We start from the raw sequence: 24,999 nt of genomic DNA, 5'->3' as shown, positions 1-24,999 counted from the left end.
CTCGACCATGGATGATGAGTTGTTGTGCGATGCGTGGCTGGCTGCATCTACACATTTCGTAGGCAGGAGCAGAGGAGAGCCCTTCTAGGAGCAAGTGCATGAAAAGTTTCATGCACGAAAGCACATTGCACCCTACGACATGTACATGATTCAACCACACAACATGAGGTCGTTGTCGTACCGCTGACACGCTATCTAGATCAACGTCATCAAGTTTTGCGACGTGGTTTGACAGCTCGAGGCAAGGTGGCCATTGCACGTGGCAGAGGACGAGATCGTAAGGTTTACTTCCTCTTGCTCAACTTGTTGAGTTATTCATTCACCCAATGTTGGTCCACACATTATATGTAGCCCACACGCTCTACCATGGTGTACCACATAATAGAGGGACGTCCATTTACGTGCACACACTGTTGGATGAAGCTGAAGGGGGAGTATGTGTGGAATGACATGATTCGTTCATGAAAAACTTGTTGGACAACCGGGATCTAGTCGAATTAGAGACATTGTTGTACTAGACTTAATTTGCATGCTATGCATGGATGTTTTTTGCTATTTTTTATCCGAACTTTGATGAATATCGTCCGGTTTGTATGAATTTCGTCTTGTTAGTTAAAATGTGGTTTGAATGTATGTGGCTACGAGTGGATGGCGGCCTCCCGCATCCGTGTCCACGAACTGGTCCCACCTGTCCGCGAACAGATGCCGGAGGAAATTTGCGGGATGCCGTTGGAGATACCCTTACACACTCTATGCTCCCTACTACAGTACACTTTTTTTCCGAGGGCCCTACTACAGTACACTTGTGATCCCCGCGCAGTGCATTCTATACTCCTTGATGTACTGCAGTCCTTTCTCCATGCATAGTGCACTTCATGCTGCCCTTTTTATTTAGTATTATAGTGCATGCCAAAGACAGGTGTCAGAAAAAGAAATCCAAAAAATTAGAAAAAACAAAAAATGCAAAATAATAATAATGAAGACTTAAGAAAAACCAGAAAACTGGGCAAAAAAAGAAAATCCAAACAAAATTAAAAAAATCAGTTTTTCTAAAGGAAAAACTTTTAGGGTTAATTGTCCTTTTGCCCTCAGTGGTGTCCATGTGCTCAGTTTTGCCCTCAGCTGCGAATCGTGCTCAGTTTTGCCCCTAGACTATGCGCAACTACTATGACGAGGCCAAATGGGCAGTTTTGAGTCCATTCCGTCCGCCAGCGTTAGTGGTAGTGGGCCCGGAGCTTACACGTGGGACTGCGTGTACGTGGGTCCAGAGCTGACATGTGGGACCGTGCAACAACATCCCCAAATCAATCCTAGGGTTCCAGCCGGGCCACTCGACACCACTCTGTCCCGTCCGCCGGCCGGCCGTCCTGCGCCGCCACCTGCGCTGCCGCGGCCGCGGCCATCCTGCTCCACTGCTACCTGCTCCGCTCGCCAACTTCCTGCGACGCCACGGGTGGGTCGCCCCCAACCTGCTCGACCCGCGGCATGGCCTCCTTCCATGCGCCCCGCCGGAGCGCTGATAGGTGGGGGCCTGGTGCACACAGAGGAAGTACAAGGGTGAACCCCAGGGTGAAATGGCGAGCGGTAGCGACCCTGGAGTATTTGGTGAGGCAGGCATCAGGCCGGAGATCCTCCACGTCCACGACTGGGTTCCCGAGGGGTAAGTCACGCCTCCTGTTTAGATTGAGCTTAGTTGTACATTTCAACAGTCGATTCGAGTTGGTTTGCCTGGTTAGTTTAGCTAATGGTGTGCTAATTGCGTCTCTGTTTTTCGTCGGTTAGGATGGAGTTGCGGTTTGCTTTCTTGGTGCACATTAGATGGTACCGGTACATACTGAATGCAAAGAATAAGAAGAAATTCCAAGGAAGTTTCTATTATCTGTTGCCAATGGCTTGTAATTGGAGTTTCGGACAATTTGGGGAGGTAATTTGCAGCCAATATCCTTGGGGTTTGCTTGATGAAGTGGAATACAAATACTACGATGGGGAAAAGAAATGGGTGACAGTTAGTAATGATGAAGAGCTGGCTACCATGTTTGCTAGGCATAAGGAGAAAGATAATTTTCATGTGAGACTGCAAATTGATGTGCTTGAGCAGGCATTTGGACCTAGGATGGCGGGTGCACCTTCTCGGGCAGAACCAAGTCGTCGTAATGGCAGCTCTAGCCAGGAAAGTTCAGTTAGTGCACGGCTACGTGGTGGCTCGACAAGCGTGGGCATCGGTAGTAGGGCCCCCCTTGAAGTGGATCCTGGTGCCTACAATTCTGGGGTTGATGAAGAGAAGCTATATTCTGATGTTATTCAGAATTTACGATGGGCACCTCGGGCTGGAAACCAAGACGAGGCTGACAATGCAGTCTGTGTGGATGATGACGTGGTGGGTGAGGACGAAGACCTTGCAGCTGTTGAATGGGACCCTTTGAACCCTCATATGGAAGAAGGTATCGTTTTTGCATCCATGAGTGAGTGTAGAAATGCACTTGTGACATACTGTATCAAGGTAGAACATACTTTCAAAGTTGACAAGAGCAATCAAGTACGTTATAGAGTGCACTGTCCGACTGAGGGTTGTCCATGGAGGATGCTCGCATCTAAAATGCGAAATAGCACGAATGTTCAGGTCAAAGTGAACCCTTTTAAGCACACATGCCAGGAATCAACCCTTAGCAAGGATACAATCAGTAGAGCCAAGTCAAGATGGGTGGCAGAAGAAGTAAAGAAGTGGGTGAAAGAAAACCAGCAAGTGGGTCCAAAGGAATTGCAGAAGAACATCAAAGACAAGTTCAAGATAGATTTACCATACATGAGGTTGTTCAATGGTAAACAACATGCTATGGATTCTATTTATGGTAACTGGCAGGAAAGTTCTCAATTGTTGTATTCATTCAAAGGTGAAGTGGATAGGACCAGCCCAGGTAGTATTGTAGATATTGACCACCACACCGTGGAGTACACATTCAGGGGAGTGACAAAGACCAAGGAATGCTTTAGGAGGGTTTTTGTCTGCTTTGAGGCTTGTCGCCGGGGTTTTTTGGCAGGCTGCAGGCCTTATTTGGCTATTGATACTACTTTTCTCACACGGAGGTTTAAAGGACAGTTAGTAGCAGCTTGTGCAGCTGGCGCACACAGTTTCGTATTTCCAGTTGCATATGATGTGCTGGAGACAGAGTCTGAGGAGAGTTGGACTTGGTTTTTGCATAATCTGCGCCGGGCTATTGCACCTCCCAATGGGTTGGTAATTCATACAGATGCCTGCAAAGGTTTAGAAGTGGCCGTGGACAATGTGTTCCCTGGAGTAGAGCATAGGGAATGCATGCGTCACCTTGTTGCAAATTTTGTGAAGAAATTCAAAGGAAAGGTGTATACCGACAATTTATGGCCAGCATCTTTGACTTGCAGTGTGAAGAAGCACAACTACCACTTGAGGCAGTTATACACGAATCCCAAAGTGAAGGAATACTTGGAAACACACCACTCCAAGTTATGGGCCAGAAGCCAATTCAGTGAACTGAGCAAAGTTGACTATGTGCACAATAATCTAGCAGAGTCTTTCAACTCAACGATCCGAAAACTAAAGGGTCATTATGTGGTGGATTTGCTTGACAAGATAAGGATAGAATACATGCAGAAATTCATGGGCCACATTATCATCCCTGCCGTGATGAATGAACTGAAGCAAAAAACAACAGGCTTGGAAATGAACATGACTCTTTGCTTGGGTACCACAGCAGAGATATCATATTTGGATAAAGAGAAGAGGGAATGCAGATATCCAGTGGATTTAGAAACTAGAACTTGCAGTTGTAGGCAATGGCGGATAACTGGGTTGACATGCATTCATGCCTTGTTTTTCATCACTTCTCTCCCAGGTCCACCAGGGAACATACAGCAGTATGTGCATGATTACTACTCTATTGCAAGGTTCAAGCCACATATGCGTATGCCTTGCCTGCTATGGAGGGAAAACAACAATGGGACATAGTGGACCCTGGATTCAAGCTTTGCGCTCCAGTTCTGAAGAGAGCAATAGGTAAACCAAGGAAGAGTCGAATCAGACCTCGCAGCGAAGGAGCTGCACTTGGAGCGAGGAAGCGTAAGTGCACAAGGTGTGGTAGGTCTGGTCATTTCGGTAACGGACGTGCATGCATGCGCGGGAGGCGAGCGACGTGGCCATGCACTTATTGATTCAGATTACGGCATTGATTCAGATTACGACAACGATTCAGTTACGCAGTGATTCAGATGCACGCGCCCGGTCAAACATCAGCCCTATCGTTTCGTTGCAGTGATTCAGATGCACGCACGCGCCCGGATACACACTCACGCGCCCCATCGTTTCTGTGCCAAAACATAACGGATACACACACACGCGTCCGGATTCACACACGCACCGTTCGCATCCCTTCTTTCTTCCTCTCCCACTCACACGCCTATTTATATGCATCTCTTCCTCTCCCATTCACCACCCAAGCTAGATCCATTCTCTCCAACTTCAAACACCCAAGTGACCGAGCCCTCCATCCTCTCCGAGAACCCCAAGCACCAAGTGAAGATCCAGTACAACGGGCCGACCTTCCTTCGTCCGCCTGTCGTGCTGGAGCTGCGCTACCCACCGGGCGTGCTCGTGGAGAGGGAGCTCCGTGTGTGGGCGACTTCCAGGTGGAGGGGGTCCCTCGAGCTCATCCACACCTTCCTCAGAGCAGGCAATGCCCACCTCCCACGGGGCTCGCCTAGGATGTTCACCCTCAACGAGGTTCGTGACCGTGCCGGCGTCCTCCTACCGCTCACGGTCACCTTCGCCAACCCGTTTGACGCGCGCGAGCTCCTCGGCCAAGTGTATTGGTGCGGCTGCGAGTCCGTCTTCTTCACAACATCTTCACCAACTACGAGTGCATCTTCACCACAAAAACCAGATGTACTCCCTTCCCTACGACGAGGAGGAGGAGTGAATTTGAAGACGGTGTTGAAGGGGCGCGGCCAAGGTGGAAGAAAAGTCAAGATGACGATGTTCAAGAAGGGGTGCGAGCCCGGAGTGAAGTTGTTCGTCAAGCTCGTCATGTTTTTGTTTTATCGTTTTTATTTTGTTGCTTTTCTATGTCGTGCGTGCCGTGTCGTGTCATGTCCCTGGACTTATCAATGTAGGGTACCCATCTATGTAAGGGTACGGTGGGTTGCATCTTATCAATCTAAGTTATTATATGTGTTCAAAAATGTCCATGCCCAAAGATAGCATTTCTTTCCTAAACCAAGTCATGAACTAACATGCACATTTATTCCCTTAAACCCTAAACCAAGTGCCACTCTAACCAGAATCATGTGGCAGTGCAAACATACGTTTCCAACCCTCCATAAGTTCAGTACAAAACAAAGGAAAACCACTCTCACGCGTGTGCAAACATTCAATACAAACATGCGTTTTTAAACCCTAAACCAAGTCACAGTCTCACTATGTATAGTTTCCTTCCCTATACATGTCAAAGTCTTTCCATCTGCCCTAGTGGTTACCAGCGCAGCCCTAACAGCCACATACCCACGCGGTCCTGGGTTCGAGTCCTAGCTGCACCAATTTTTTGTGCATTTTCCACGCTTCATTTTTTATACAAATTATTTTTTCTCAATGTAATGCCATTCAAAAATGTTCATTAATTTTGGCACTACGTGTAAACCTCTACCAGAGCTGAGGCACATTTTCCATGACATTTTGGTCTTTGACTTAAATCACGATGTATTTGAATTAGAGTAAGTAAATTGGTATTAAATATTTAACAGCTCCAAAAAAATTCTAAACTTAATTGTTTGCCTCTGGAATAATTCAATTAGCTTCCACAAAAAGTTTCAGAATTAAATAAAATGATTTACTGCCTAAACTAAATCAAACAGAAAAACACGCAAGAGATCTCATTTGCCCACCCCCGAATTGGCCAAATTGGACGCAGTTGGCCAATTAGTCTAGCCGGCACTTGGCTCTCCGCTCTGAATTTGGCCCACAGAGAAACCTTTTTTTACATAAAGCCAGAGGAGAGAGCTGCAGTTCATTGATCAAAGTTACTGAATTTCTCATTTCTTCTCCCTTTTTCAACATATTTAAATGTTGGTCATTTCTTCTCCCTTTTTTCAACATTTAAACAAGGTGAATTTCTCATACAATTTCAAGCTTACAAATTCCTCCATAATTCATGCCTTTCCATACAATTTCAACATTACACCCAGTGCGATTACCATACCTACAAATTCCCAAAAGTAATTGCAAATGGGTATTTGTGCTTGATATTCGAGCTTCCTAACCTTCTTCTTCAACATTAAAGCTCAACAGCTAGCTCTCTGTCATTGCGTGCTTCGCCCTCCATCTCTTCTTCCGAAGCTCGTGCTGCGGCCACTACCGTTCGTGGCAGCATGGGCAACCATTCTTCATGCTCTTCTTGCAGTTCATTCATCAGAGTCTTGGCCAGAGCATCGACCAAAAGGAAGAAACATTTCACCTGCATGAATGCCAAACAGATCAACTGTACTGCTCAAAGATCCCGACCACGAAAATGGTGCAATTGCCCCGATTCTTACCCCATTCTCGCTGCACACGTAGTACGGACGATTATGGTTCTTCGGTGTGTGAGAAACCCTCCGATCAACGCCTGCCCGGCATCGCGGCCAGACGAAGATCGGCATTTGCATGCGCGCCGGGCTCTGCATCCACGAGGTGGCACGGGAGCTTGAAGAAGACATCGAGCTCGGAGCCGAAGGTGATCTCAACGTGTAACGCCCGGATAATTAGGCTACAGTGAAACTCTCCTAATGATGCTTGTCATCTCTGTTTACTGTTACTAAACTCTTGTTAGTTCAAAACCCGTTCAAAAGTCTAATTCAAAATATGTCAAACAACAAAAGTTTTCAAAAGTTGAAACAAAAATGTTCGGGCAGTGCCAAAAATGGCATAGGTAATTATGGAGTAGAAGACACAATTTGATAAAATACTTAATTGCCCTAAAATAGACAGAACAGAAAACAAAACTAAAATGAAAAAAAAAGAGAAAAATAAGAAACCCCCCTTCCCCCTGGGCCGAAGGGCCCAACTAGCCAACTGCCAGCCTGCCCGACCGGCCCAGCCGGCCCAGCCCGCCTCCCTCGGTCGCTCCCTCCCCTTCCCTGTTCCCCCGACCAGGGTCGGAACAGGGGTGCGTCCCCGCCGGACCCCCTCGCCGGCGTCGAGGAGGGGATAAGGTCGCCACGCCCCCGCCTCCTCGGTTCCTCCTCCCACTCACCCTGCTCCCGCCCTTAGTCACTGCGCCTCTCCCTCTCCCCTTAGATCCACGCCGCTCCCTCCTTCCCCACCGCATCCGAGCGCCACCGCCGCCATGGCTCTGGCCTAGCCACGGCCACCGTGCCCACCTCGCCGCTCCACTGTGTCCCCAAGGTCCGCCGTCGTCCGCTGCTTCGGGTGGTGCACCCCGTTGGAGCTCGGAGCCACCGCAACGCCCACGACCCCGCCGTCTTCCTCCTCTGCTCCGACAAGCTTCGCCGCCGCTCTTCACCAACTCCGGCGATAACTCTGCAGCTACTAAACCCCCCAAGGGCCACCGTGTGTGCCGCGCGGTGAGCCCCAGCTTCCTCCTCTCTCTCTCGCACGCCCTAGCTAGCTGTCGCCGTAGTGCCCGAATGCTCCGCCGCGGATCTCATCTCCGGCGAGGCTCCGGTGGACCAGTGGTCCCGAGCGTGCCTCCATTCGCTTGGTGAGCTCGCATAGGTGCTGTAGGTGCCGAACGCCGGCCGTTATGCCCTCTGCAACATCGTTCCCGGGCTCGACCGAACTCCGGCGTCCGCCGCGGTTGACGCCGTCGGCGACACCGTCCGTCCCAGCCCCGGCTGAGGCCACGAATGGGTGCGCCCGAGCCCCTGCTTTCGAACGCGCCCAGCCCCGCGATGAACCATGCCCCGCAGCCTCGCCTTCGAACTCGTCGAGCCTCGGCATCCGCCCGACCTCATCGCCGGCGACCATTCCGGCCACCCCCGCCGTCGTGCTCCCCTCCATCGGACGCGGCATGAAGAGGTCGTTCTAGAGAACCTGGCCGCGCCCGTTTTGGGCCACCGTGGCTAAATCCCGAGGCTCGCCGGCGCCCTTCACCGCGGGAGGCGACCGGAGCAACTCCGGCGCCAGCCATCTGCGTGGCTCGGCGGCCCCACCCCTTAGTCACTGGCTAGTGGGCCCTGGTGGCCCAGTTGACTGGGTTGACCCAGTCAACATGCTGACGGGGCAGCCCAGTGGCACTAACATGCGGGCCCCACCGCGTAATTAAACCAGTTAAAATGTTTTTATAAATAAAACTAATTAATTAACCTAAACAGTCACTGACATGTGGGGCCCTACCGCTAATTAACCCATTTAGTTAGTCTAAACCCTCCTGTTAGTGCCCCTGGCAATGACATGTGGGTCCCACTGGACCTGCCTGTCTGGTTTGACTGGTCAACCGACCATTTGACCTGCTGACATCACTCTGATGTCATGCTTGCGTCATCGTTCACTATTCTGGATAATGTTGGATTTAAATAAATAATTAAATTCAAAAAATGATTAAAACTTTAGAAAATCATATAAAATAATCCGTATCTCGGATGAAAATACTTTCTACATGAAAGTTGCTCAGAACGACGAGACGAATCCGGATACGCAGCCCGTTTGTTCACCACACACCCCTAACATATCGAACACGCAACTTTCCCCCTCCGGTTCATCTCTACAAAAACACGAAACACCGGGAATACTTTCCCGGATGTTTCCCCCCTTCGCCGGTATCACCTACTACCGCGATTGGGCCCCACTAACAACGCTCATTGTCATGTCATGTATCGTCATGCATATGTTTGCATTATATTTATTGTTTCTTCCCCCTCTTCTCTCGCTAGACTCCGATACCGACGCTGTTGCTGCCCAGTTCGACTACGGAGTTGACGACCCCTCCTACTTGCCAGAGCAACCAGGCAAGGCCCCCTTGATCACGAGATATCGCCTATTCTTCTCTAATACTACTTGCATTAGAGTAGTGTAGCATGTTACTGCTTTCCGTTAATCCTATCCCGATGCATAGCATGTCCTTGCTACTACTGTTGTTACCTTTACCTGCAATCCTACATGCTTAGTATAGGATGCTAGTATTCCATCTGTGGCCCTACATTCTTGTCCGTCTGCCTTGCTATACTATCGGGCCGTGATGACTCAGGAGGTGATCACAGGTATATACTTATATACTTTACATGATACCTGTGGTGACTAAAGTCGGGTCGGCTCGTAGGAGTACCCTCGAGTGGATCTTGTGGCGGAGCGACAGGGCAGGTTGAGACCACCTAGGAGAGAGGTGGGCCTGGCCCTGGTCGGTGTCCGTGGTTACATCAATTAACATGCTTAACAAGATCTTGGTATTTGATCTGAGTCTGGCCATTTGGTCTATACGCACTAACCAACTACGCGGGAACAGTTATGGGCACTCGACGTCGTGGTATCAGCCGAAGCCTTCGTGGCGTCAGCGACTGAGCGACGCGCGCCGGATTGGACTGGAAAGCCTGCTAGGCTAGGTCTGCTTTCGAGCGCGTTCGCAACATGCAGGTGTGCAATGGGCGATGGGCCCAGACTCCCGCAACGGCTCTCTGCTCAACGGCTCTCTGCTCAACGACTCTGCTGGGTCCCACAAGCCATGAGAGCAACGGTCTGATCGTGTAGCGCGTCTCTGCCGCCTGGTCCCACCTGTAAGGGCCGAGTCAAAACGTTGACCTGACGGAGACGGCAGTGTTCACGGAACGAGTCGGTGCGGACAGACTAGGGGCAAAGTTGAGCACGATTCACAACTGAGGGCAAAACTGAGCACAACGACACCATTGAGGGCAAAAGGATAATTAACCCGTTTTATGTGGAGGAGCGCTCAACGCGCGACATGTGTGAATTAGAGCGCCCTCGACAATTCCCCGTGGGTGCCCCTGCGAAACCCATCAAGGGTGTCCTCTAACTAGTTGTTCCCTTCAATCCTAGGCAGCAGACGCAGAATTGCAATTTCCACAAATAGGTGCCGTGTGGTATCTCGTGGGCTTGAACTGAATAAAGCTGCCCTTTTTATGAACAATTTTTATTTCTGGTGAATCCTTTTATGAACAACTCAAAAATGATTATTAGCGGTCCATCATTGGAGTTCTCCTACGAGATTCTAATAGCTTATGTCGTTTGAGTTTACTTTCTGTAAGTGTGATTGTAATAAAGTTTCTCATGAGCTACGAGATTCTAATAGCTTATGCCTTACGGGCCCACGTCGCCATTGGGTGGTACTAGGATCTTTTACTCCTCGACCTTTACTCTGGGACTCTGAACTCTCTTCTACTCGGGTTAAACGAATTTACTAACTCTAACACTAGGATCCCGTGACCACATTCACCCCAAAGTTGGATAAGCCATAGTTATTTCTTAGAATAGTATTTTGAACAATTCCCACACTGTCATTTGACTCCTTTGAAACATCTTTGCTTTCAGATGGAACCCACGAGGCAGGTCGTGCGCCACACGACGGCTATTGGTGCCTCGGGATCACCTGCTGTGCTAGCTGAGATGATGACCTATCTGGGTTATCGCTGGCACCCTGAGTACACCGTCTACGAGGAGTACCAGGACTTTAACCAGGAGCAGTACCGTGCCATCGTCCACCTCTACTCTCGGGAGTATGACTCCACTACTGTGTTGCACACCGCTCATGGTGTTGGAGTGACCATCGATATGGCTGTCCACGATGCTGCTTATGCTGCTCTGACATGTCTTCGTGGAGAGTATCGGGAGTTGGACACCTCCCCTTTCAGGCACATTGTTATCGCATCTGATGTTGGTGCGGAGGGATACTATACTGCTGCCTACTCCACTGTCACCCGAGAGCCCTTCTACCATCAGAACCTGGTTCTGCATGCTGATGGGCTGGATCGAGCTAACCGAGCTCTTCGCCACGAGTTGTACACCACCCGTCAGCACCTTTACCGTGCTCTGACGCTGTTGCACCCCTTTGTCCGATCTAGAGAGCTGCCCCGTTCTGCGATCTACCCAGCCAGGACTGTGATGCCCCAGGGTGTCGGCTGGCCAGATGTGGGAGGCTACTCTCCCGCACTTGGTCCTCTTCTGGCACCTGAGCGTCAGGTTCTGCACCAGAGTATTCACGGACCCCAGGTTGCTGACGTGGAGTTCCCGATGCGACACTACCAGCTTTCAGGCTACACCTACCTCCACAGTACCTCTTGGGACTGATGTAGGCTTGCTTGTTAGTGTTAGATGCATTCGCCGCGAGCCTGTGTGCCGCCTATGGTGTTTTAGTCTATGTACTGAACTCTGTGTACTGAACTCTATGCATGACCCTTTTTGTAAGTTATGCCGACTACTATATAGTAGCTATTGTGCTCCTTTCATTATGCATGTTTCATCATGAATGATTCTTGTCTTTGCAAATTTCTCAATGCTGAACTACCCCTGTTATATATTAGCAGGATGGTTAGACCAGGTGGTCGTGGTAGTGGTGGCAATGCCCCACCACCACCTGAGTACATGGCTGGTATGATCCAATAGTTCGAACTGAACCGCCAATTCATGGAAAATATGATGGCTCAGTTTCCTCGCCCCAATATGAACTAGCAGCCAACCCCAGTAACTCTGCAGGATTTCATGCGCCTCAACCCAACTATGTACCGCAGCTCAACTCAGCCTCTGGATGTTGATGACTGGCTCCATGACATCACCTATGAGATGGAGTCTGCTGATGTAGCCCCTGCCAGCTATGTCACCTTTGCTTCCTTCTTCCTGAAGGGACCCGCAGCTCAATGGTGGGACAGCCACAGGCGTACTCTGCCAGCTGGAACAATCATCACCTGGCCAGACTTCCAAGCTGCTTTCCGTGCCCGCTTCATTCCTCAGGGAGTCATGGACCGGAAGAAGCGTGAGTTCCGCAACCTCACCCAAGGCAACAAAACTATTGAAGCTTATTAGCGGGAGTTTCTGGACTTGTCTCGCTATGCTGAACAGGACATTGCAACTGATGCACGCAGACAGGAGAAGTTTCGTGATGGCCTTCAAGCTGACATCAAGCTCGCACTTCTAGTGCATGACTTTACTGATTTCGCCACCTTGGTGAACAAGGCCATCAATGTCGAAACTGGTCTGCAGGAATACCAGAGCTCTCACAGGCGCAACCGTGACACGGGCTCATCTTCGGGCCCGCCCTCGCAGAAGCGTAAGATATGGATCCCGAACAACATGTACCATCCAGCTGCACCTGCCCCAAGGCAGACCTATGCTGCACCTCGTCTGCCTACTCCTCCAACTAGGCAGCCAACGCTTCCAGCTCCACCAACCCAAGCTCCTGTTCCTACTCCAAATAATGGTTTGTGCTTCAGGTGTGGTCAACCAGGGCACCGTGCTAGGGAATGCAACCAGAACCAGAATCAACTGGCCCTTCCAGCAACTGGCCATGGAAGCAACCAGCCCCGCAACAACAATGCCAAGTCTTATGGTCGTGTTCATGCCAACCACGTTGATCTCAACGAAGCTCAAGACCAGCCTGCTACCGTGATGGGTACTCTTCTCGTAAATTCAGTACCAGCATCCGTTTTATTTGATACGGGAGCATCCCATTCATTCATATCAGCAGAATTTGCATTCATGCATGGCATTAAATACGAAGAGATGAACACTCCGCTAGTGGTACACACCCCTGCGGGCCAATGTCAAACCTCTATGGTTAGTCACGACGTTCCTGTTTAAATTGAAGGACTGGAATTTCTTGTCTCTCCCATCGTACTGAAGTCCTGTAGCATTAATCTCATTCTGGAAATGAATTGGTTAAAAGCGCATACTGCTTCTATCGTTTGCGCCACCAAGACCGTCCCTCTACTACACCCTTCAGATGAAATAGTTACTTACCAAGCTCATCTGGTGCAAAATGTCGAGGCAAGGCTCTATGCGTTGAATGCATTGAACGCTGCACCACTCGAGGGCATTGAAAACATTCCCATCGTGCGTGAATTCCTCGACGTCTTTCCTGAAGAACTTCCAGGGATTCCACCAGATCCGTGTTCGTGAAGAGGATATCCCAAAGACCGCCTTCGTGACTCGATATGGTTCATACGAGTACACCGTCATGTCTTTCGGTTTAACCAATGCTCCAGCCACCTTCTCTTGTCTGATGAACTATATATTCATGGATTACCTCGACAAGTTCGTCGTAGTTTCTCTGGATGATATCCTGGTATTTTCTAAGAACGAAGAGGAACATGCGTAACATCTTCGTCTTGTTCTGGAAAAGCTTAGAGAGCATCAACTATATGCCAAGTTCTCCAAATGTGAATTCTGGCTACCCGAAGTAACCTATCTTGGGCATGTCATCTCTAAGGATGGTATTGCCGTCAACCCTGAACGAGTCCAGGCTATCCTTGATTGGACTCCTCCCAAGAACGTTAAGCAAGTCAGAAGTTTTCTCGGTCTCGCCAGCTATTGCCGTCGATTCTTCGAGAACTTCTCCAAGATCGCCAGGCCTCTGACTAACCTGTTGCATAAGGGCGTCAAGTTCTAATGGACAGACAAATGTCAGGAAAGTTTCCAGGCACTCAAAGACAAGTTGACTTCTGCTCCAGTGCTTGCTCCACCTGATACTAAGAAGGACTTCGTCATTTACTGCGACGCTTCCCGTCAAGGATTAGGCTATGTCCTAATGCAAGACCACAAAGTGATTGCTTATGCCTCTAGGCAATTGCGCCCTCACGAAGAGAACTACCCAGTTCACGACCTCGAGCTTGCTGCTGTCATTCATGCGCTGAAGCAGTGGCGACATTACCTTCTCGGTAATCATTGCGAGATCTTCACTGACCACCAAAGTCTGAAGTATCTGTTTACTCAGCCAGACCTGAACCTCCATCAGCAGAGATGGATGGAGATTGTTGCAGACTTTGACTTGGGAATTTCCTATACGCCAGGCAAGGCTAATGTAATGGCTGATGCCTTGAGCCGCAAGTCTTACTGCAACCACCTCCAGGTTCACAAAGTTCAGCCCTCGCTTGTTGAAGAATTCAGAAAGCTGAACCTCCATATTGTTCCTCCGGGTGCACTCGCTCCCCCTCCTAAGGAGTTCCGCAAGATGAACCTCCGGGTTGTTTTCCAGGGTTCCCTCAATACCCTGGTTGTCGAACCAGATCTCTTGGACTCCATCAAGAGAATACAGGGATATGACTCTGAAGCCCACCAGATTAAGCGCTACCTCGCAGAAGGAAAGCCCTCATTCTTCACTATTGCTGATGATGGCACTTTGTACTTCAAGGGCCGCCTAGTGGTGCCATGTGCAGAGAAAAACCTGGATATGACTCAGGAAGTTATGAAAGAAGCTCATGATACGCCTCTATGTATCCATCCTGGTAGTACAAAGATGTACCAAGACATCCGTCAGAGATTCTGGTGGTCTAATATGAAGCAAGACATCGCTCGTTACGTTGCTGAGTGTGATGTTTGCCGTCGTATCAAAGCAGAACATCAAAGGCCTGCTGGAACTCTGCAACCTATCTCTATTCCTGAATGGAAATGGGACCATGTTGAGATGGACTTCGTCACTAGATTTCCCAAATCGCAGAAAGGTAATGATGCTATTCTTGTCGTCATTTACCTGCTTTCTAAAGTTGCACATTTTCTGGCGGTCAAAGAAACGATCACTGCTAGTCAGCTTGCAACTCTCTACATGTCCAGAATTGTTTCACTTCATGGTATTCCACTGGTTATCAGTTCGGACCGTGGCAGCTTATTCACTTCAAGATTCTGGGCAAGTTTTCAAGAAGCTATGGGAACTCATCTGTCATTCAGTACTGCGTTTCATCCTCAGTCGCAAGGGCAAGTTGAACGTGTCAACCAAGTTCTCGAAGACATGCTTCGAGCTTGTGTTATTTCCTTCGGCAAGAAATGGGAGGAATCTCTCCCGTATGCTGAGTTCTCTTATAATAATAGCTATCAAGCTAGTCTGCAGATGGCCCCCTTCGAAGTGTTATATGGACGAAAGTGCCGAACCCCTCTGAACTGGTCAGAAACTGGGGAACGTCCACTCTTTGGTCCGGATATTATCCAACATGCCGAAGAACAAGTCCGCATTATTCGTGAGAATCTCAAGACTGCTCAGTCACGTCAGAAGAGTCAGTATGACCGTAAACGTAAAGACATGGTCTATCAACCCGACGAAAAGGCTTATCTTCGAGTTACACCAATGAAGGGTGCTCACCGCTTCGGGATCAAGGGCAAGCTAGCTCCTCGCTATATTGGCCCATTCACTATTCTCGAAAGGTGTGGAAAAGTGTCATATCAACTTGAACTTCCGCCGAACCTTTCTCAGGTTCACGATGTGTTCCACGTGTCACAGCTCCGCCGATGCTTCAAGGACCCAATCCGGGCAGTGGATCATGAAGTGCTCGAATTGCAACAGGACCTCTCCTATAAAGAGCATCCGGTCCGCATTCTCGACCAAGCTGAACGCCGCACACGTCAGAAGGCGATCAAGTTCCTCAAAGTCCAGTGGTCGCACCATTCTGAAGATGAAGCCACCTGGGAACGCGAGGATCGCCTACGTGATGAATACCACGCACTGTTTCCTTCTACCTCCTAAATCTCGGGACGAGATTTCTTGTAGTGGAGGAGATTTGTAACGCCCGGATAATTAGGCTACAGTGAAACTCTCCTAATGATGCCTTGTCATCTCTGTTTACTGTTACTAAACTCTCGTTAGTTCAAAACCCGTTCAAAAGTCTAATTCAAAATATGTCAAACAACAAAAGTTTTCAAAACTTGAAACAAAAATGTTCGGGCAGTGCCAAAAATGGCATAGGTAATTATGGAGTAGAAGACACAATTTGATAAAATACTTAATTACCCTAAAATAGACAGATCAGAAAACAAAACTAAAAAGAAAAAAAAGAGAAAAAGAAGAAACCCCCCTTCCCCCTGGGCCGAAGGGCCCAACTAGCCAACTGCCAGCCTGCCTCCCTCGGTCGCTCCCTCCCCTTCCCTGTTCCCCCGACCAGGGTCGGAACAGGGGTGCGTCCTACTTGCCAGAGCAACCAGGCAAGGCCCCCTTGATCACCAGATATCGCCTATTCTTCTCTAACACTGCTTGCATTAGAGTAGTGTAGCATGTTACTGCTTTCTGTTAATCCTATCCCAATGCATAGCCTGTCCTTGCTACTACTGTTGTTACCTTTACCAGCAATCCTACGTGCTTAGTATAGGATGCTAGTATTCCATCTGTGGCCCAACATTCTTGTCCGTCTGCCTTGCTATACTATCGGGCCGTGATCACTCGGGAGGTGATCACGGGTATATACTTATATACTTTACATTATACCTGTGGTGACTAAAGTCGGGTCGGCTCGTAGGAGTACCCGCGAGTGGATCTTGTGGCGGAGCGACAGGGCAGGTTGAGACCACCTAGGAGAGAGGTGGGCCTGGCCCTGGTCGGTGTCCGCGGTTACATCAATTAACACGCTTAACGAGATCTTGGTATTTGATCTGAGTCTGGCCATTTGGTCTATACGCACTAACCAACTACGCGGGAACAGTTATGAGCACTCGACGTCGTGGTATCAGCCGAAGCCTTCGTGACGTCAGCGACTGAGCGGCGCGCGCCGGATTGGACTGGAACGCCTGCTAGGCTAGGTCTGCTTTCGGCCGCGTTCGCAACGTGCAGGTGTGGAATGGGCGATGGGCCCAGACCCCCGCGCCATAGGATTTATACCGGCGTGCTGACCTCTCTGTTGTGCCTAGGTGGGGCTATGACGTGTTGATCTTCCGTGGCCGGGCATGACCCAGAAAAGTGTGTCCGGCCAAATGGGATCGAGGGTGTTGGGTTATGTGGTGCACCCCTGCAGGGAAGTTTATCTATTCGAATAGCCGTGTCCCTCGGTAAAAGGATGACCCAGAGTTGTACCTTGACCTTATGACAACTAGAACTGGATACTTAATAAAACACACCCTTCCAGTGCCAGATATAACCCGGTGATCGCTCTCTAACAGGGCGACGAGGAGGGGATCGCCGGGTAGGATTATGCTATACGATGTTACTTGGTGAACTTACCATCTACTCTCTTCTACATGCTGCAAGATGGAGGTGGACGGAAGCGTAGCCTTCGACAGGATTAGCTATCCCCCTCTTATTCTGGCATTCTGTAGTTCAGTCCATCGATATGGCCCTTTACACATATACCCATGCATATGTAGTGTAGCTCCTTGCTTGCGAGTACTTTGGATGAGTACTCATGGTTGCTTTTCTCCCTCTTTTCCCCCTTTCCATTCTACCTGGTTGTCGTAACCAGATGCTGGAGCCCAGGAGCCAGATGCCACCGTCGACGACGACTCCTACTACACCGGAGGTGCCTACTACTACGTGCAGCCCGCTGACGACGACCAGGAGTAGTTTAGGAGGATCCCAGGCAGGAGGCCTGCACCTCTTTCGATCTGTATCCCAGTTTGTGCTAGCCTTCTTAAGGCAAACTTGCTTAACTTATGTCTGTACTCAGATATTGTTGCTTCCGCTGACTCGTCTATGATCGAGCACTTGTATTCGAGCCCTCGAGGCCCCTGGCTTGTATTATGATGCTTGTATGACTTATTTATGTTTTAGAGTTGTGTTGTTATATCTTCCCGTGAGTCCCTGATCTTGATCGTACACGTTTGCGTGCATGATTAGTGTACGATTGAATCGGGGGCGTCACACATCGCCGCCGCGCTCTCCACAACAATCTTTCCACTGCCGCGCTCTCTGTTGCCCGCTCTCTCTGTCTCCGTGGTCACCGCCGCCCTCTCTGTCTTCATGGTCACCGCCGCTCTCTCTGTCGCCGCCCAGCTCTTAGCTACCAACAGTGGTTTCACCGCCGCTCTCTCTGTCGCCCGCGCCCGGCTCCCCAGCCTAGCTGATTGTTGCTCACTGCTGCAAGCTCCGGGGACGCGCGCCGCCGCTTATATCGCACACCCGCAACGGCTCTCTGCTCAACGACTCTGCTGGGTCCCACAAGCCACGAGAGCAACGGTCTGATCGTGTAGCGCGTCTCTGCCACCTGGTCCCACCTGTAAGGGCCGAGTCAAAACGTTGACCTGACGGAGACGGCAGTGTTCACGGAACGAGTCGGTGCGGACAGACTAGGGGCAAAGTTGAGCACGATTCACAACTGAGGGCAAAACTGAGCACAACGACACCATTGAGGGCAAAAGGATAATTAACCCGTTTTATGTGGAGGAGCGCTCAACGCGCGACATGTGGGAACTGGAGCGCCCTCGACAATTCCCCGTGGGTGCCCCTGGGAAACCCATCAAGGGTGTCCTCTAACTAGTTGTTCCCTTCAATCCTAGGCAGCAGACGCAGAATTGCAATTTCCACAAATAGGTGCCGTGTGGTATCTCGTGGGCTTGAACTGAATAAAGCTGCCCTTTTTATGAACAATTTTTATTGCTGGTGAATCCTTTTATGAACAACTAAAAAATGATTATTAGCGGTCGATCATTGGAGTTCTCCTACGAGATTCTAATAGCTTATGTCGTTTGAGTTTGCTTTCTGTAAGTGTGATTGTAATAAAGTTTCTCATGAGCTACGAGATTCTAATAGCTTATGTCTTACAGGCAGGAGCTGCTATCGTGACATGGACGGAGCATGCTCCAGACTTTGTCTGTGCTATGATAGCCAGCGATATTGCTGAACGTTTAGTCTTGCGAATGAGATGTTCCCCTTAAAAACGGAAATTTGATTAATCGAGACAAGTAGACTTGATTGAAACCTAACCGCCCATTCTCCCGGGCAGGATCTCAAAGTAAGGGGTTCTGAAGGCACATGAGGGCTAGGGTTGCACGAGGAGGGAGTGAGGGTGTCGGCCGCACTGCCCAACTCCTCCAATATATTGGCCGTCGGAGGTGTGAGCTTTGCTCGGCTTATTCCCACAATCTGTGGCTCGTGTGTCATGGCAAGGCGGCGGCGGCGGAGGAGCGCGCGTGTACCACTTCTCTTGCCAAGCTCCCAATGACGTAGAGCGGCTTAAAGGGGTCGCAACTCTTCTCAACTAGCATGCAGTGGCGGCGCCAGGAAATGAGGGCTGGGTATTCACCCAAATTTTTTTTGGCTCTAAATGTAGTATATGAACCAAACAACACAACACTAGCAATGTATGAACAAAACAACACTAGCATAACGGCAATAGCAATATTTCAATGTATCAGACCATAACAACATGAATACATAAGTACCTTTTGATTGATAAAGTGATGATATCCTTCTGACAATATAACTTTGCGGTCGCCTTTTTGGAAGAGATTGATGACATCTTCATCCTTCACTTGATCAAAAAATTCTCCCTCAACAAATGTAACCATTCTACAACATCATGAACAGCAGAGGAGTTGTACCAAATTATTCAACCAATAATATTTTCGCGCACTCAGTAGGCACTAGCAGAGTGGTGTGCATATTTGACAGCAACACAAGCAGCAATTTGTCCCCAAAACTTTAACCCAGAATACCCACCTTCAGACTAATCAAATCCAGCACTAGTAGGCAGTAACTCGTTGCGTTCAAATCCATCACTAGCAGCAATTTGTCCAATTTGACTGCACTACAAATCCACCTACAGATAATAGTTGGGTGCCACATGAGCCCATAGGAATTAGGAAGTTAGAATTGGCTGGCCGCTGGTGTTCAGTGAGAACTAGAACTAGGAGAAGAGGAGACTAGAACCTGGTCTGCTGCCGCTGGTCGCCCGTTCAGTGGCTCCGCTTGCCGCTGCCTGCAGTCGGTACTGGCCGCCGCCGCTGGCCACAGGCGCTAGGTTAGGTTGGGGACTTGGGGAACGGCCGAGTGGGGATTGGGCAGTGCTGGGGCTGGGGAATGGATTGAGTGAACGGGACGACTGTAGCCGGTATCCCGTGTGGGCTGTGGGCTTGTGGGCTGCTAAATAAGACATGTATTAATTTTTTGGGGCCAAATCTTGGGTATTCATATGAATATAGGTGAAATATTAGGGCTTATCTAACAATTACAAAAAATCTCCAAGGGCCCATGTGGGTTATATGGCACTAGGTGTGGTGAAAAGTTTAGTCCCATGCATACCGCTAGTTGGAGAGGAGTTGGACCTCCTTATAAGGGATTCTCTTCCACATGCTATTGGAGTTTGAGAAGAGAAGTGGTTCCCGTGCGCTCTTCCTCCACTGCCACGCCTCGTCACGACGGGTTGCCAGAATGAGCCGAGCCGAGCTCACACCTATGCGCTTATTTTTGTCGGTCAGGAACGGAGAGTCTTTGACAGCAACGTCGAATCGTGGACTGTTACCGACTCGGACACGGGTCCAGCCCACGCGGCTGCGCCTATGTATGTGAGGCGTCTGCCAACCCTAGCTGTCACGTGAAACAGATCGCATCTGCCTTCACGCCCACTGTCATTCCTTTTGATGCTGCTCCGCCGGTGATCTCATCCGGTTCACCGCGTACACGGTTGAAGGGAGAGCAGGCCTCCAAAACCCCGCCTCTCCGAGTCCTGGAGAGGGGCGATTAGGTGTTTGGGGAGTGTTTCATACGCGACTGCTCGCCGACGTTCGTCTTCTTTCTCTACTTCGTCCACATCCGCTGCATTGTCATCATGTCCACCGACACCGAGAGAGCCGCCGCCGAGAAGGCTGCCGCTGACCGGAAGGCGGCCGAGGAGGCCGCCGCCACTGCTGCTGCTGCTACAGCCAACTGGCCAACCGGAGGGTATAACTCATTTATCCCGCTCTTGTTTCTTTTCGTGTTAGTCATACTAGCATTTATGTGTAGTATGTGCTTATCTAGATCGTAGTCAGCATATCGTTAATACTGTCAATGCCATGTTCATAATTATTTCATGGATTAAGTTAATTAAAAAATTGCCTATTTACTCAGCAGTTCCCACCACCTACCGTACGCCTACATTAGCCTTAGAAATTAACCAGAAATTGTTGTCTTATATGGGCCAAAGCCCATCTATAATTCAACATGAACAACAAGGGATCTAGCTCAATTTCAGTGTTTACTCAAAAAAAAGAGCTCAATTTCAGTGTTATAGTGAGTTATGGGCCATTTTTCTTCAATTATTGTTTTGTACTCGGGCTTTCCAACAACCAGTTTATGCTCAGGGTGCTCATATGCTCATCATGGTACTGTATTTTGTGCGTGTCCGGTGGTTAGGTTTCACTACCGATGGTTGAAGCTTTCTACCATCCGCGGCCGCCCGTCCCGTCCCATCCTGCTTTCTTCCTGGTTTTGTCTACACCTGTATACACCGGCCACCGCCACCACCAGCTCCCGCGGCGCTCCATATCAACCTCAGCCAGCGCCCGCTACCAGTCGCGCCCAGTTCAAAACACCACCTTTATATTCTCACCACGCCGTTTGAGCCTATCCATCTCCAAGTCCAACTGCCGCGGAATCCGAAAGAATCCATGGCCATGCTCGTGCTGGCGCTGCTGCCCCTGCTCGCCACGTCGGCGTCCGCGGCGGGCGGCTGCGCGGCCGAGGCGTCATTGTCGTCGCCCAACGGAAACGCCTACGCGGCCTGCAGCGACCTGCCCCGCCTGGGCGCGACGGTGCACTGGACCTACGACGGCGCCGCGGGGTCCCTCTCCGTCGCGTTCGTCGCCGCGCCGGCCGCCCCGGGCGGGTGGGTGGCGTGGGGGCTCAACCCGTTCGGCGAAGGCATGGCCGGGGCGCAGGCGCTCCTCGCCGCGCCTTCTTCCTCGTCCGGCGCGTGGGCCGTCCGGACGTACAACATCTCCGGGTACGCGCTCGGCGCGCCGGGGCCCATCGCGTTCCCCGCGACCGGCCTCGCCGCGGAGCTCGGCGCCGACGGCCGCGTCAGGGTCTCCGGGACGCTGAGCGTGGGCCAGGGCGCGGCCGTTCTGAACCAGGTGTGGCAGGTCGGGTCCGCGGTCTCCGGGGACGGCATTCCCGCGCCGCACGCCATGGGCGGCGACAACCTCGCCGCCAAGGCGAAGCTGGATCTGGTCAGGCAGACCACCAGCTCCTCCGACTCCGGCGGCAGCGGCCTCGCCAGGGAGCGCAATGTGAGCTAGCTCTCTTCAATCATCACCTGAGTCGAAAGCAAACACCTTATCCTGACTGACCGACTGACTAAACCATGTTCTTCTCATCCATGCATTCGTCTGTTCAGATCCATGGTATCCTCAACGCCGTGAGCTGGGGCCTGCTGCTGCCCATGGGAGCCATCTTCGCGAGGTACCTCAAGACGTTCAGGTCGGCGGACCCCGCGTGGTTCTACCTCCACGTGACCTGCCAGATCATCGGGTACGGCGTCGGGGTCGCCGGCTGGGCCACCGGCATCAACCTCGGCAACGCGTCCAACGGCGTCACCTACGGTCTCCACCGCAGCATCGGCATCGCCGCCTTCGCCCTCGCCACCCTACAAGTAACCATCTAACCAACACTTCCCAAATTCAAACTGAACTCGTACCGATGTTAAATTTCGTTCAAACTGGAAACGGCATCCAGGTATTTGCGCTGTTCCTGAGGCCGAGGAAGGATCACAAGTGCCGCGTGTACTGGAACGCGTACCACCACGCGGTGGGCTACGCCGTCATCATCCTCGGGATCTTCAACGTCTTCAAGGGCATGGCCATCCTGGGCGTGGAGCAGCGGTGGAGGACAGCCTACGTCGCGGCCGTCTGGGTGCTCGGCGCGGTGGCGGTGACGCTGGAGGCGGTCACGTGGAGCGTGGTCATCAGGCGCCGCGAGGCCGAGCAGCACGGCAAGACCTTCGACGGCGCCGCCTAACCCAATGGCCGCCCGCCGCACACCGTGTAGTAGCTAGCTTTGAGATTATATATACGTACGTACTGAGATCTGGCATTTGTTCATCCATTCTTGCTGTGTGCGGTAGAGCTGGTGGATCTTGTGGTTTTGGCGCGTGCCCCTATTTTTGTACCGCACATATATATGCGTACGTAAATTATGGGACTGGTTATATATAAAAAGTTGCCTTAAAATACTTTGGCGTCGTCAATTTTTTAATTCCTCTGATTTAAATCCAATGACCGCGGGTTTCCTCCCTCCAGCCACCTTCCTCCTCCTGCATGGCCGACTGCGCTGTCACTCGTGCCTCGCCGCACGACCCCTCCTCAATCGGCCACCTCCATCGGTCTGCCACCGCTCTCTGGACACCCCTCTAGCTACCGCTCTTCTTTTAAGCCCCCCCCCCCCCTCCCCCGCGCGCATCCCGTCAAACTCTGACTCTCCTCCATCGGCTACGCTGCTCCCACGTCGTCCCTGGCTTCGGATTCCTCTCACCCGAGGCCTCACCGCGACGCCTCCCTCAAATCGACTAACGCAAAATGCAAATTTAGGGAACCTAAGGCCAACTCCACCGCGCGACCCCATCCTGTCCGCCCCCGTCTGTTTGAAGTAAAATGGACAAACCAGACGGCCCAGCTCGCGGGCGCAAACGGACTTTTGTCCGTTCTGTGTCCGCTTTCGACCCATCCCCGGCCCAAGTTTGCGCCGATTTTGGGGTGAAACGGACACCGCGCGGACGGGCAGGACGCGCGCGGTTGTCCTCCCTGGCCCGCCTGTCGGTGGGAGAAAGCAGAACCCCCCCACGCCCCATTTGGCGCCATTTCCCCCAAACCCTCCCACGTCCCTCCAGCCGCCCCTCCCTCCCCCCTCCATGGCCGACGCCCAGCCGAATTCCGGCGGCCTGGCCGTCGACCCGCCCGGAAAGGTGAAGAAGAAGGCGGCCAAGGCGCCAAGGAAGACGCGGTCGGAGTGCACGCCGGAGGAGATCGCCAAGTTGGACAAGGAATCGGTGAAGAGGAGGGGCCGAAGAGCGGTCGTCAAGGTCAATGCCGCCGCGGCCAAGTTCGCCGCCGAGCGCGATGCGATGGAGGCCGCGCGGCGCAAGGCCGCGGTCGACGAGAAGGAGGACATCGTCAACAAAGCGCACGCCCTCCTCATGCTTGGCATGGGCCGTCCGGCCGGTTTCCCTGCAACGGCCGTCGGCCCGACGAGCACAGGCTCGTCGCTCGCCCGGCCTCCGCACTGCCAGTCGCCGACGTCGTGGACCACGCCCATGTCGCCCAGCTTTCCTCCGCCAAGGCACGACGGCCAAACCCGTTTCTCGGGGTCGCCGGACGTTGGCGTGATCGCGCCGTCCACACCACGCCCCTCGGCCGTCATCGACCTCAACGTCACGCCTGGGTCCAGCAGCGGCGGCCGGCCGTCCGTCGAGATGCAAAGAAAGCAAGCACGGGCACCGTTCACGGGCACCATGCCGTCCCCCCGCGTCTCGTTTGACGGAATGCCAACACCAACGCCACCGGCCGACGACCCCTTCTACAACCAGTTCATGGAGGACGTGATCATCGAGGGTGGGCAGGGCCGTGCTACAACCCCGACGAGACCCAAAGTCAGGATGGCCGCGCCTAGTACGTCCCCGATGAAGAGGCCGACGACCGTGCTGACTACGACCATGGTGACTCGTGGCATGAAGACGATGACATCTATTGTGAAGGTGATGGTGATGAAGAAGAAGGCAATGACATTGATATTGGTGGTGAGCCATTGTTCATCGACGAGCTCACCCAAAGAGCGGAAGCACAAAAGAGGAGGAAGAGCATTCGCACGGGTTCATATACACAAGATGAGGACAAGTTGATTTGCCAAAGTTGGATGAAGATTAGCCAAGATCCGAGGACCGGCGCGCAACAAAAGAGTCTTGTTTTTTGGACTAGAGTCCACAAAACATTCCATGAAAGGAAGATGTTTGAGCCCTACCAAATTACAAGCAACCGTGGCATCACCTCGATTCAAAAGAGGTGGTTGTTCATCCAACAAGAGTGCAACAAGTATTGTGCCGCATTTGAGAGCGTTGAAGCACGGCCCGTGAGTGGTCTCGGTGTTGGGGACATGGTATGCTCTCCTCATCCTAGTCCTTTCCTTGCTACGGCCATGAGACTTCGGCCTGTAT

At 51.4% G+C, this 24,999-nt stretch overlaps 1 protein-coding gene and 1 long non-coding RNA gene across 2 annotated transcripts; one reads left to right on the top strand and one right to left on the bottom strand.

Moving 5' to 3' along the window:
- Positions 1-6,072: 6,072 nt before the first annotated feature.
- LOC109781510 (uncharacterized) lies at positions 6,073-19,891 on the bottom strand. Its single transcript, XR_006663293.1, has 4 exons — positions 19,746-19,891; positions 19,259-19,635; positions 6,559-6,812; positions 6,073-6,479 (listed from the first exon to the last, which is right to left on the bottom strand). It is a non-coding gene; the product is annotated as an uncharacterized lncRNA (long non-coding RNA).
- Positions 19,892-21,251: 1,360 nt separating this feature from the next.
- Positions 21,252-23,025, top strand: LOC109781524 (cytochrome b561 and DOMON domain-containing protein At3g25290). Its single transcript, XM_020340122.4, has 3 exons — positions 21,252-22,084; positions 22,192-22,446; positions 22,530-23,025. Exons 1-3 carry the CDS (start codon positions 21,464-21,466, stop codon positions 22,809-22,811), a joined length of 1,158 nt encoding a protein of 385 aa, XP_020195711.1. The 5' UTR covers positions 21,252-21,463; the 3' UTR covers positions 22,812-23,025.
- Positions 23,026-24,999: the final 1,974 nt, after the last annotated feature.

Source organism: Aegilops tauschii, chromosome 5, assembly GCF_002575655.3.
Source record: "Aegilops tauschii subsp. strangulata cultivar AL8/78 chromosome 5, Aet v6.0, whole genome shotgun sequence".
In the NCBI taxonomy this organism is placed as follows: Eukaryota; Viridiplantae; Streptophyta; class Magnoliopsida; order Poales; family Poaceae; genus Aegilops; species Aegilops tauschii.
This window is presented reverse-complemented; position numbering and strand designations above follow the sequence as displayed.

What these genes read in the sequence shown, in the direction of transcription:
- LOC109781524 (XM_020340122.4), top strand. Translation starts at nt 21,464, where the DNA reads ATGGCCATGCTCGTGCTGGCGCTGCTGCCCCTGCTCGCCACGTCGGCG. An exon ending in GCCTCGCCAGGGAGCGCAAT is followed by an intron (nt 22,085 to 22,191) that starts GTGAGCTAGCTC and finishes TCGTCTGTTCAG; the next exon opens with ATCCATGGTATCCTCAACGC. An exon ending in TCGCCCTCGCCACCCTACAA is followed by an intron (nt 22,447 to 22,529) that starts GTAACCATCTAA and finishes AACGGCATCCAG; the next exon opens with GTATTTGCGCTGTTCCTGAG.